Consider the following 13816-nt stretch of genomic DNA (forward strand, 5'->3'; position numbering starts at 1 on the left):
CATAGATAGAGTGGACAAGCAATATATTTTTCCCCATTATTGAGTGATCCAATGCCAGAGGGCATGCATTTAAGGTGAGAGGGGGTAGGTTCAGAACAGACGTGAGGGGTACGTTTTTTACTGAGAGAGTGGTGGGTGCCTGGAATGCATTGCCTGATAGGGTGGTGGAGGCAAATTCATTGGGGGTTTTTAAGAGGGGCTTGGATGGGCACATGAATGAGAAGAAAATGGAGGGATATGGGCATTCTTTAGGTAGGAGGGACAACATTGTGGGCTGAAGGGTCTGTTCTGTGCTGTATTGTTCTATGTTCCCATCCCTCACAGGAGATATAATCGTGTCAGCTTTGTGCTAACAACTACCCGTGTTAATATGCAAATTTAATGTAGTAAAACCATTCAAAGACAATTCATAGGAGCAAACTTTGACACCAAGCACATAAAGAACTATGAGAGTTTTAAACTTCTTTAAAGTGGTTTTAAAAGGCCATGTGAAAGAGGAACAAGATGCAGAGAGCTGTTGAAGTTTTGGAACAGAATTCCAGAGCTCAGGGCCATGGCAGCTAACGGCTGAGTCACCCATAATGAAGCTAAGGAAATCAGGGTCATTCAAGAGGCCAGTAAAGTACCCGTGCAGCCATCACAGAGGGTGCTTTTTGATTCTTTTTCTGATCAGGCTCATACCCGGCTTTGGATGTTAGGGCCCCCACATCACGCATGTCCCTGGGGGAGCTTGGAGATCAGTATTGTGTGTGAAACAATTGAGCATCTTGTGATGAGCCCACGTAAAACTATTCTCCAAGTCTGAATGGACAATAAATGGCAGCCTTGGTTGTGTCAAGAATGAGTAAAAAGATTATTTTCAAGAGGTGCAGAGTGGTTTCTGTGAGTGTTTCAAATTAGCATTTTCTGTGATGCTGTAGTTATTACAGGAAACTCAGTTTTGTAATAATATATTGACCAAATGTTTTAAAGCAAATTTTTGTTCCTGTTGGTTAGAAACCTATCAGATAGCTTATCCTTTTATTCCTGATTTCCTTCCTTCCTCTTGAATTTATTATCTTTGTGAATATGGTTTGACCAGATTTGATTTCATGTAACTTTTTTTTAAAAACTCAGACTTTGTACCAGCCATCATCTTGAATGAACAAAGCATTGAGATATCGCCTTAAAACAATTGTGTGAAAATTCTGTATAGTTTTGGCATTTTCTTGATAACCATTCCATCCTTTAAGTAAAGAGAAGGCTCACATCAAATTAGATGTTAAGTATACGAGGGAAAAGAAGGACGTGATAAAGTGACAAACTAAGTGTGGACTGTATGTTGTGGCACAGCCAACTGATCCTTGCTGTGAACTTTGTATAATTCTGTGTTAATATTGAAGCGTGACCTTGTAAGTTTCAACATTCCTTCCCTTGGTTCTGCTACATTGTAGAATGTGTTATGTTGCTTCTAGTATATTTACACGTTCTCACAGTACAGATTATTGTTTAGCTTGTTTCCTTCACTTCCTTCTGAACTGTATTTACTTGGCTGTTATTTTCTCTATTATAGAATATGTCTTCCACAGTTTTTGTTATTGAAGCTGTTAAGCATTATGATGAGTTAAGAAACTGTTCAGCCATGATCTGATTGAACGAGCTTGGGGATGTTGAATGGTCTTCTCCTGTTCCTCTGTATTACTCTCCATTGTTTTTCCACTCTTCCTCTCCTCGATTCAGATGCTCCACATTCCAGGATTACATAAGTACTTTTTTTAGCTTGCCTCCCATCTTTCACCCAACACAAAGTGGAAACCATTTAGAATCCTTCTTCTCACCCTAAGACAAACCAACTCCTGTTCCCTGACTTTTGGCCCATAAACACCTCCATTTTGTTTTTAAATCTGACTATGGCTTTGTTCCCTCTCCCGATGATCTCTATTTTCTCTCCAGCCTGCAATACTTTGCGATTCCTCCTTCATGCATTCACGTGTTTTATCATTCATTCATTGATCTTACCATCAGTTGCCTAGTCCTAAAACTCTAGGATTCCCTCCATAAACATCTCAGTCCTCTACCTCCTTCCCTTTCTTTAATACACTCATTGAAACATGTCTCTTTGGTCATCTGTGCTAATATCTCTTTGTATGGTTCAGTAAAGAAATGTGTATGATAATGCTCCAATAATACACCCTGGAAACATAAAAAGTAGAAGTGGGAGTAGGCCATTCTGCCCCTCCACTCTGCCTACTCCACCATTCAATGAGACCATGGCTGATCTTTTACGTCAGTGCATTTTTTCTGTAACAACACCAACATTTTTGATTCCCTTAATAGCCAAAGATCTATCAATGCCTAGCAACTGAGCGTCCTCAGTCCTCTTGGGTAGAGAATTCCAATTTCTTAACTTCTTGGTCCTGAATGTCTGACCACTTATTTTGAGACTGTGTCCCATGGTTCTAGACACCCCATTCAGGGGAAACATCATCTCTGCATTATCCTGATAAGCCGTGTAAGAATTTTATATTTCAAAGAAATCACTTCCCATTCTTCACAACTCTGGAGAGTATAAAATAGTCTACTTAATTCTTCCTTTTAGGACAGTACTCCCATCTCAGGTACTAGTCTGGTAAACCTTTGTTGCAGTCTCCCTATCACAGATATATCTTTCCTTAGATGGTGGGAGACTAGACCAACACACATTATTCCTGATGTGGTCTCACCAAGGCCCTGTGAAATTGGAACAAGACATCTGTACCTTGTACTCATATCCTCTTGCAATAAAGGCCAACATTTTGTTTGCCTTCCTAATTGGTTGCAGTACCTGTATGTTAATTTTAAGCGACATGTACAGTGATGTCCAGCCCCTGGAAATACGAATATCTTTCAATCTCCCATCTTTTAAAAATACTCTGCTTTTTAAAATTTTTCCACCAACATGAATAAGTTCACATTTTCCACATCATGTATCCTCACCCATTCATTTATCCTGCATCCTTCTCACAATTATCAGATTTTCTTCCTAGTTTTGCATTATCAGCAAACTCGGGTATATCTGCACATGGTCCCCTCATCCAGCTGGGATCCCAGCACCAACGGCCCCACTTGTCAGAGCTTCTCAACCTGAAAATGACCCCTTCATTCCTACTTTCTATTTTTTGTCAATTAACCAGCTCTCAGTCCACACCAGTATATTACCCTTGATCTCATCTTCTAATTTTGTTTAATAATCTCTAATGACAATTTATCATAGGTCTTTCTGAATGACCAAATACACCATATCCCCTTATCTATTGTGCTAACTGGAACCTGAAAAAGCTCTAACAGGTTTGTCAAACACAATTTCCCTTTCGTAAATCCACGATGACTCTGTCTAATTTTATTATTATTTTCCAAGTGCAGTGTTACCACCTCCCCAGTGATAGACTGTAGAAATTTCCCTTCAATTAATGTCTGAATAATTGGTTGGTAGTTTCCTGATTTCTGTTACTCTACTTTTTGAAATAGTGGGGTTATATTTCATACTTTGCAATTTGTGGGAACAATTCCAGAATCTCTGGAATTTTGAAAGATGACAGTGAGTGTATCCATTGTCTCTGTAGCCACCTTCTTTCATTACCTTAGAATGCAGGTCATCAGGTCCTGGAAAATAATCAGCTTCAGTCCTGTTAGTTTCTCCCGTTTTGTTTTAATACTACAAATTTTTTTCTATTCCTCAATTTTTGTATTCTTTAGTGAAAATGGAGACAGAATTTTTTTTGTAGATTTCTCTACCACTGATGCCAATATAATTTCTACCGTGTCCTTTTTTCCTTATATATGTAAGTATACTCCTGTGTTTGTATGCTCTGTCCCTTCCTGATTGACTCTGATTATCTTTACTAATTTTGCTAGCCTGTACTATAATCTTGTCCTCTCTCTTTAACTTTCTTAATTTCCTCTCACACTCATCCCACCCCAACTATTTGGTTTAAAGCCTTATCTATAGCCCTTGTTATTCAATTCACTAGGATACATGTCCAGCACGATTCAAGGGAAGTGTGTCCCTCTTTCCCCCAGTGCTAGTGCCAGCACCCTATGAACTGAAACCCACTTCTTCCACACCAATCTTTGAGCAAATCTCTGATCTCATTTATCCTATGCTAATTTGCTCATGGTTTAGTAATCCAGGATTTACTTCAGTGGCTCTGCTTTGTAATTTAGACCTCACCTTTTCATACTCTTTCAGCAGAACCTCCTCCTCAGTCCTGTCTGCATTTTTGCTTCCTTTTCTACTCTAAGTTCTTCTCCAGCTGGACTGCAGGCAGGAAACACAGCTTCAGGACTCATGCTTGTGACGACAGACAATAGTTTCTGTTCCCCTATCTATACTGTCCCCTATCACTACTACATTCCTTTTCACTCCACCAGCTTGAATGGTCCCCATACCATGGTGCTGTTTGCTTCTCCTCGCTGAAGCATCTACTCGTTTTTGTTGGACTTGTGCAAGGGCTGAGGCTCCACCAATCCACCTGGATCCCCTTACTTGCCTTACTCATAGTCACATTCTTTTGACTGACCAGTTCTACAGTCCTAGATTTAAGCCTCTTGGAACAAAATATCCAGAAAACTTGCCCATTTCCAATGTACCATGGTGTCCCAATCTCAGATTCAAGTTCTGAGCCAAAGCTCCTTGAGTCGCCAACACTCATGGTCGACGTGGATCTCAGTTACTCACATAAGCTCTCATGTACTCTGCTTCAGCTGCAACACATCTCCTGTTCTACCATGCATGTTTTAATTTATTTAATTCTTTAAATATAAAGCTGCACCCTTGCCCTTGTTTCATCTCAGTCCTTTCTTCACCAAACAACATACTGTGTTTTGACAAATTGAAGTTGCTGTATAAATGCGACTTGCGTTGTTGGTCTTGAGCTAATTGTAGGGTAAGAGTCCATGATTGGTTGGTAAGGGTAATGGTTCCATTTTGTTCACTCCCCTGTAGAGATCACAACATTAAAAGGGCTAAAATTGCAAATTTAATCAAAAGGCATGGAGCTTTTCACCTTTTGTGTCTCCATTCAGCCTTGCACCATTGATTATAATTAATCTTTAGTTATTGTAAATGAGCTTACAATTCTGCTGCCTGTCTTATTAGAAATCTGTTTATACTAATAGTTAATAATGTCATCAAACATTCTGTTTTATAAGAATAGAGAATGATATCATGTTCTAATGCTAAGGTTGAAGGTGTCCTTTTAAGGTATAAAATGTAATAATTTTGATTTGAAAATTCTCATCTTTGTTTTCAGTTCCCTCCATGACCTCGCAGCTCTCACTCCTTGTGAACCCATTTCGGCTGATTATCCTCTCCAGTTCCAGCCTCCTGCAGGTCCCGAATTTTCATGCCCCCTACTTTAGGCAGCTATGCTTTCAGCTGCCTTAGCCCAAAGCTCTGGAACTCCCTCCAGAAATCTCCCTGCCCCTCTCTCCACTAAGACAAGACATACCTCTTTGACCATGCTGTTATATCATTTGCCCTAGTACCACTTCATGTCTCCTCTTGAAAATTGTGGTAGATAATTGTTTTTGTGAAGTTCTTTGTTGTATTAAGGCACTATATATGTGCAAGTAGCTTGCACTAAATAGATATATCCTGAGGTCAACTACAAGCTAATAATCTCTTAGACAGATGTAGATGCAGATATATTTCCTGTTGTTGGTAGATGTATCTCTGTTCAGCAGCAGCAGATTGACAGCTGATATAAATCTCTGCTCATAGCCCAAAAATCAGAAAAGATAACCAGGCATTAATTGACTTTCTCCAGTTTTTACTTTTAAATACTTTCAAAGTGTGTCACAGAGTTTTGTCTGGATTTCTCAAAATTTCTATAAATTGAGTTTTAAATTTATACTGATTTGTGATGCTATTACTGGTGCAGAGTGCTGCAGCAACTTTGCTTTCATCTCAAAACAACACTGACTTGTGAGTCACATGAAGAGCTTGCTGACAGAATTAGGGTTTAAGAAACATTTTGAAAGACGAGAGAAAAATAAAGAGGCTTAGGAAAGAAATTCCAGACCTATGGACCTAGATGGCAATGGTAGAGCAAAGGCAGAAGGTGAAGCATGAAAAGCTGGAATTGAATTGAAGAACTTCTGGATTTTGGAAATCAAAAATACTGTGGATGCTAGAAATCTAAAATCAAAACAGAAAATGCTGGAAACGCTCAGTATATCAGGCAGCACCTGTGGAAAGAGAAACAGAGTTAACCCTTTGTCAAAATTAGAGTCATTGACCAAAAATGTTAATGGTTTCTCCTTCCACAGATGCTGCCTGATCTACTGAGTGTTTCCAGCATTTTCTGTTAACCTCAAAACTTTGATCCACAGGCAATGTAATTTTAAAATACTCATCCTCGTGTTTAAATTCCAACACTGCCTTGCCTCACTCTGTCTCACTCACCCAATCCTACAACCTGCCACACTCCTATTACTAATTCTCACTCATTGTACTACAGTTTATAAAGGGAAAAGATTTAAAAGGGATCTGAGGGAAAACTCTTTCACACACAGGGTGGTGGGTATATGGAACGAGCTGCCAGACAAAGCAGTAGAGGCAGGTACAATTGCAATGTTTAAAAGACATTGGGACAGGTACGTGAATAGAAAAGGTTTAGAGGGATATGGGGCAAACACAGGCAAGTAAGACTAGCTCAGGTAGGCAACTTGGTCGGCATGGACAAGTTGAGCCAAAGGACCTGTTTCCATGTTGTATACCTCTGACTTTGTGACTCTAAAAGTGACCAGTCCAGCATGGACTTTTGTCTAGGCTTTGGCATCTTATCTTTTCTTGGGTAAATCTACTTGAATTCAAAAGATCTGCTTCAGTTCATACATCAGAAGGCCAGGAGTACTCATTGATTGGTTTTTGGACTGCTAGGAACACAAGAAGATTTACTTTTCATCCCTTCTACTCAGAGAAAGACTGTACAAAAGCCAAAGTAATGGTGATAAACAGTACAATAACTTGCACAGCAGAGTGTTTTGCTGGCTTCAATTTAAGATGACTCATTGCACTTTTAGATTTATAGCCTTAGCAAGCTTCAAAATGCTGCATATCCCAAGCATTGCAGTCCTGACTTCGCCAGCTTATCACAGCTTGATTTGTATTGTGACTTGATGAAGAGCAATCATGATCGATATTTCCATATTAAGCTACTTAATCTGATAAATCCGTAGGAGAATCATCCAATTCCCACAGAGCGTGACTGAAGGAACCTCTGTAAGTAACATCCACATGAATAGGTCATATTTCCCTCTTTACTCACAGCATAGAAGAGGCCACTTCAGACCTTCGAGCCCATGCAGCACTCAGGGCAGTCCCATTCCCACTAACTTTCTCTGTAACCCATTCTCATTAACTTACCATAGATTCCACCACTCATCTACACACTAGGGGCAATTAACCTACCAACCTGCATGTCTTTGGGATGTGTGAGGAAACTGGAGCACCCAAGGGAAGCCCACACAGTCACAGGGAGAATGGGCAAATTCTACACAAACAGTACTCGAAGTCAGGATTGAACCCGGTCTCTGGTGCTGAGAGGCAGCGGCTCTACTAGCTGTGCCACTGGTATAAAGTGAAATTAGGTTTGGTTGTGGATGTACCAATAGAAGAAGTTAGTGAGTCCACTGAGAGCTTTAAAAAGGATACAATGGCTGGTCCAGATGGGCTTTCCCTTAGTCGGTTTGAAGGGATGGATCAAGAGGTGTTGGAAAAGATCTTTTAACTCTGGATCAAATGTAAGAAGATTCCACGGGATCTTGTGGGCAGTTGTACTGTTCTTATCCCGAAATCTGATTTTCTGAGCACGTTCAAGAATATTGAAGATTGGTGCCCTGGAGCAGGCGTAGAATGGAATTGGTGCAGAGTGGAATCAGTGAGAGGGTGAACCATGTGAATGGTTTGGAATAAAGAGGGAGCTGGGGGAAAATCGGTATGACTGGAATAGGTCTGGGATAGGTTTGAGACTGGGATAGGTTTGAGTGAAATCTGAGTAAAGTGGAGTCAGAATAAAGGAGAGTCAGTGTGAGTGGAATTGGAGTCAATGAAAAGCAGTATGGTTGGAATCACGGTGAGTGGAAACAGAGTAAAGGTAAAGTGATGTGAGTGGAAACAAAGTGGAGTCAATGCAAGTGGAATTGGAGCAGAGGGACTGAGTGTAAGTAAAGGTACAACTGCAATCAGAGAGGGTGAATTTGGTGTAAGTGGGATTGAAGTAAAGGGAATCAATACGAAGGGGAATCGATAAGACTGGAACTGATGAAAAATGCAGTCAGTGCAAGTGAAATGTGATTAGAGGGAAATTGGAGCATATAAGGAAGTCTAGCAGGTCAGGAGGAGGGCATACTTCCATAGGCTTCTCAGCACTTGTGGCTGGGAAATCTGCCAACTGGTTCCCAGGTTTACACGATGCATGACCTTTGGGCTCATTCAAGATAAAGACAGACACAAGAAAGACGGTCCTGATGAAGGGTCTTGGCCTGAAAAGTTGACTGTTCATTTTCCTCCATAGATGCTGCCTGACCTGCTGAGTTCCTCCAGCACTTTTTTTGTGTGTTGCTCTAAATTCAAGATGATTTGCTTTTGTTATTTAATTGTTCATTTAAGTTAATTGTTTATAATTATATTTCACTGTTTTAAGTGTTCTCACTTTTACTACATTTTTAAAGAATTAATATTTTTGAATATCTTTGAACATTTATTCTAGGATTATTATTGACCCTGGGGTAGGAGGGTGCAACATCATTCAAGGTAGGTATGGCAATCCAGTAGATAGTGTTATAGAGGCATCCGTGCAACAAATATGAGGTTCTTGTATCCTGTGTAGATAAGAGCAGAGATTGCAGGGTGGATGAACAAATTGATCACATCACCAAGTAATAAGGGGTCATTCAAGTCTGGGGAGTGGAGGAATGCAATGATAATGGGGATGGTATCGTTAGGGGGATAGTCACTGTTCTCTGCAGCTGCAATCATGTGTCCCAAAGGTTGTGTTGCCACTGTGTCCCCAGTGCTAGCATTAGGGATATCTCCATGGAGACAGCGAGGAATTCAGAGTGGAAGGGGAAAGATACAGTTATTGTGGCCCATAAATTGGAGGAGCACGGAGACCTGAGATTTGTAGGTTGGAGAAGGGGACAGCAGAGGGTGAGACCATAGGGCAGCTGGGATATATGTAGCCAAAATTTGGAGAGTGGAGGTGGGATAGATGTAGAAATGCATTTGTCTAATTTAGTGACGGTAAGGAGGGCATGAGGCATCTTGAAGGTGTGTTGAGCCAAATGCAGAGATGAATTACAACAACCTTGCTTTCATAGGGTCTTTAATATAGTTGTCAATTTCAGTGAACCAGGCTGAACCATTAAACTGCAGTCTCTTCCCCTAACCTAATTCAACATTATTTAATAACATTTTTCAATACAGCTGGAGGTCTCTATCTAGTAGAGTGTCTACCTCCACTTGAAGCATTACATGATCTATTGCTGCCCACTGTCTGATGTACCTACAGACAAAGTGTCTTGGTGATCCATCATCAACACTCAGCCATGTATCTCGTCATCAGCAGTCGGTCTTGGGCATTAGAAGGCAAGTGAGAACATTTGGCTTCCATGGTATTTCCCAGCTTTGAAAGCCATCTTCCATCCAATGGGACAACATGGCACCAATACCACGTGGTGATGCATTAACTCTCTGTTGAGTCGTGAAATGGCACATCAGCAGACTGCAGCAATTCTCTGGAATGCATCAATGCCTTTTCTTGAGCTTCAGACCACCTTCACCTCACATTCTTTCACAGCAATGGAGCTAAGAACAGTGCTAGATTTGGCAAGAATTTATTTTTAAAATTCAGCAATCGCATATATGCTTTCAGTTAATTTACATTAGTTGGGCCAGGAGCATTGGTGATGCCTTTTACATTCTCTTGAATGTGATGTCCTAAGTACTGTACCTCATTCACCAAGTAAGTACATTTATTTACCTTTAAACTTGGGGCTGTCTTTTCCAGTCCGCTCAACAGTTCTTCCAGATTTTTGCAGATGTTCATCTCTTGAGGCTTCTTGAGGCTTCTTCACTCTGGTATTTCACTCTGTTGTACAGGTTTTCAGGTTCAGATCTAGTGTTCGCTGGACACCCAGTTGCACATTCATTCTGATTCTTCAGTGTCATGCTGCACCCAGCATCAAGATCAAATGTCTCAGTCATTCACTTTCATGACAACAATCAATGGTTCTCCTTTGGTAGATGGTTCTGAAAAGCCTCTTTTTCTCTGTACACAGTGAATATTTCTATAATCCAATTTTCACTTACTTCCTTATGTGGGGAGAAAGGTGGAAACTTCAGAAAATTTGAGCAGCTTCTATTAATTTCTTACTTTAATTTTGTTTGCTCAAATTAATGCTTATTTCAACTAGCTCTGGTGATATGGCCTTTTAAACCACAAACATGGCACTTTTCTTGCCTGAACCAATATTCAGGTGACTTTTGTTTCTCTGGCTTAGTTTTGTATAATGATGCCCCTGTTAAGTGCTTTATGATATGTTATTACATTAAAAACACTCAATAGATGCAAATAATTGTTTGGCAGCTGCAGGTTAACAGTTGACCCTTCCACTGTGGTTGTGTAAGCTGTACCCCTGTCACTATCTGGTAATCTAATACTTTTCTCCTTGATTTACAAACTGCCTTCTTTCCCATATTTACAATTAACTGCTGAGTTTATTATGCTGAGTGCTCCAAGCTAATATGTTCAGTCTTTTTAATGAGTTCTAAAAACAAGACAGTTTCAGTCTTATCACTGATGTCAGATTTGCTATGGCTTATTCTACAATAACAACATCGGGGTTAGCAATCCTCCAGGACAGACACTCTGGGCATTAGAAATTAATACCCAGGTCATCACTGTAAGCAACAGCCTAGAGAAAAAGAATGGGAGCATTAAAACAAATTGAACTATTTTTTCTTCTTTGAAAACATAAATAATGGAAGTAGGTCATGGGATGGGGTGGGAGGGGGAGGGGAAAGTGTTGGATTGATAGAGACATTCAGTCACACAATAAAGAGTCTTTTCACTTTTCAGTTGGCCATAGGAAGCTGGATGCCATGAGGATGAGCACATCAGTTAGCTACATCAGATGACCATTAGAGGGAGTGTCGTGGTGGGGTGATTTGACATGAAATGAAATCTCCAGGAATGCGTTAATTCGAATTGGCAATCCTAAACAGCTCCATAGATCCAACGGTACTGATGATAAGATTTGCCCTTATCTACTGAGTGGGACCCCCACCTGCACTGGCTGTTCAGGCACCATACTGATCCAGACATACCTGGTACCAATCTGTGCAACCAAACTTGCTGCCCGAGACCATCCGAGACCCGATTCGCCAGCCTCCTAGAGCAGCAGGGCCCAATATGATGTCACTTAGTCATGAGTGTGGGCCAGAAAAAGCTCCACCGACAAAACTACAGAGGAAGCCTTTAATAGCAAAGTCACGGCCTTTGGTTTGCCACCAATCGAAGCTGTCCAGCGTTTGGAATGCTTCCCAATGTTGCTGCTGACTCTCAGCAATTGAAAGAAACAATTGAAAAGTTTAATTTTTTTAATAAAAAGAAACAAAATCACATAAAGGACACAAAATACTTTTAAATAATTAAAAACATAACTGCAAAACGGTACAAACAACTAAAAGAAATGTAACTTACCTTCTAGTTTCCTTTTTTCCCACAACTGTTAAAGCTCCATTCTAATGCAGGGCTTACAGTTCCTCACTCAGGTCTAATCTCACAGCAGAGCATGTACTTCATGGCAGGGCTCCTGGGATTTCGCAGCAGGATTCTGCCCATAGTTTTCTGGGCTCTATACCTTGTAGCTGACTTGATACCAATGCTTCTTTCTATTCCCACTCCAACAACTCTCAGTAATTTATCAGGGTCTCTATGGGATCCAATTAGATGAATAATCAAGAGGGTTTTAAGGTACTAATACTGTTCATTTATTGTTGTAGACAGACACCCAGGACACCAACATGAATCAGAGGACATACACAAAGAGGAAGTTTCTGTGGCGAGTCAGACAGAAATGGAAACTGTTGGGTCTGTTTGAGATTGACCAAGATCATGAATTTTACGACTTTACCTGTATGCTGAAGGAGGGTTTAACAGCTGCAGTCCAAGTCTCCATCGACACTCCACGATTGGTAAGGTCAACTTGTGTATTGACATCACTCTGTTGGTCATTGAGTTAAAGGTTGGACACGGCATAGAACATCAAAGTCGGGGCAGGAGAAGACCATTTGGTCCCTTGAGCCAACTCTGTCAAACATCAAGACTATAACTGATCATCTAGCTCAACACCATTTTTGTGCCCTATCACCATTTTGGAGCACAACTTTTCAGTGCATATCCTCTCTCCAATTCCCTCAGTGCACTCAGCATACCCTGACCACCCCTCTCCCACCACACTACAAACTATTCAAAAGCATTGATAATTAATTTCTGTTTAATTTTACTGATCTTATTAGCTGCTTCTGTGATTCTACAAGTTATTTTTAAAGAGTTCTTTAAAGTTGTTAGAGTTTTCATGGAGTAGTATATCACATGTGGAAGTGTTTTATGACTTCAAATCTTCTAAACAAGCTACAGATGGGTGAGTTTGTAGATATTTCCCTTGGAAGACAGGGAGAATTAGCAGGGGGCATAAATTGAGTCACAATGAAGGGAGCTGAATCCTAAATGTGTGCCCAGGAAAGGTCTGGCCCTCACTACCTCCAAGTGTGCGCATTGCTCCCTGTCTCCTGCTCCCTCTTCCCTTCCTTATCTCTCACTTTTCTTTCTCTCTCTCTCTCTCCTCTCTCCTCTCTCCTCTCTCCTCTCTCCTCTCTCCTCTCTCCTCTCTCCTCTCTCCTCTCTCCTCTCTCCTCTCTCCTCTCTCCTCTCTCCTCTCTCCTCTCTCCTCTCTCCTCTCTCCTCTCTCCTCTCTCCTCTCTCCTCTCTCCTCTCTCCTCTCTCCTCTCTCCTCTCTCCTCTCTCCTCTCTCCTCTCTCCTCTCTCCTCTCTCCTCTCTCCTCTCTCCTCTCTCCTCTCTCCTCTCTCCTCTCTCCTCTCTCCTCTCTCCTCTCTCCTCTCTTCTCTCTTCTCTCTTCTCTCCTCTCTCCTCTCTCCTCTCTCACACACATACACACACAACACAACAAAAAAATTCTGGTAGAATATTTTTCCCTCAGTGCATACAATTCATGTACTTAAAAATATTAACAGGTTAGCTTACGATCTCTTTATTCGTGCATTAGCAGCAATTAATTAACTCCTAGCCTTAACTTTTATGCATCAGTTCCTTCCAGGTGCAGCAGGAGGTACTTGCAGCACTGTTGCAGGAGTGGTCAATGACCCTTTTTATCTTGACAACATTTCATTCTTTTATTCCAAGAACCACACAGCTTTGTAAGGATGTAGACTTCAGCCATTGGCTGCATGCACATCAGCTTATGCCAAGTGGCCAAATGGCACTACCCAGGTAGTGTAGGACCATGCATCACACAGGTCAGTGCCAGATATCCTGGTAGCATGATGCCTTCATTATGTATCAAATTGTCTGTATTTGAGTCACCAAGACTCATCTCCAACTAGAGGCTGGCCATTGGTAACAAGGGCTACCCACTGACATTATGATTCCTGACTCCAGTGGACAACCTATGCACCCACAGGTAGTATGCATACGGCACAGCGAAATCCTTACTGTCGTACGAATGGCCACATGCATGGTGTCTCACCGTTTGCTTGGAAGTTATTCCTGA

At 41.0% G+C, this 13816-nt stretch overlaps 1 protein-coding gene across 3 annotated transcripts in view; it reads left to right on the plus strand.

Annotated features, from left to right (window-relative positions):
- The window catches only part of pip5kl1 (phosphatidylinositol-4-phosphate 5-kinase-like 1), a 44394-nt gene that overhangs the window by 9692 nt on the left and 20886 nt on the right, over positions 1–13816 (plus strand). Inside the window, exons 1-2 of one of the 3 annotated variants that reach the window (XM_052037380.1) lie at positions 8770–8776; positions 12029–12220. In XM_052037380.1, the coding sequence (XP_051893340.1) occupies positions 12050–12220 (171 nt within the window). In that variant the 5' untranslated portion in view covers positions 8770–8776; positions 12029–12049. Of the gene's footprint in view, positions 1–8769; positions 8777–11668; positions 11697–12028; positions 12221–13816 lie in introns of those variants that run through there. The other 2 variants (XM_052037379.1, XM_052037378.1) reach the window with 2 other exon arrangements.

This window comes from Pristis pectinata, chromosome 23, assembly GCF_009764475.1.
Source record: "Pristis pectinata isolate sPriPec2 chromosome 23, sPriPec2.1.pri, whole genome shotgun sequence".
NCBI classification, from domain to species: domain Eukaryota; kingdom Metazoa; phylum Chordata; class Chondrichthyes; order Rhinopristiformes; family Pristidae; genus Pristis; species Pristis pectinata.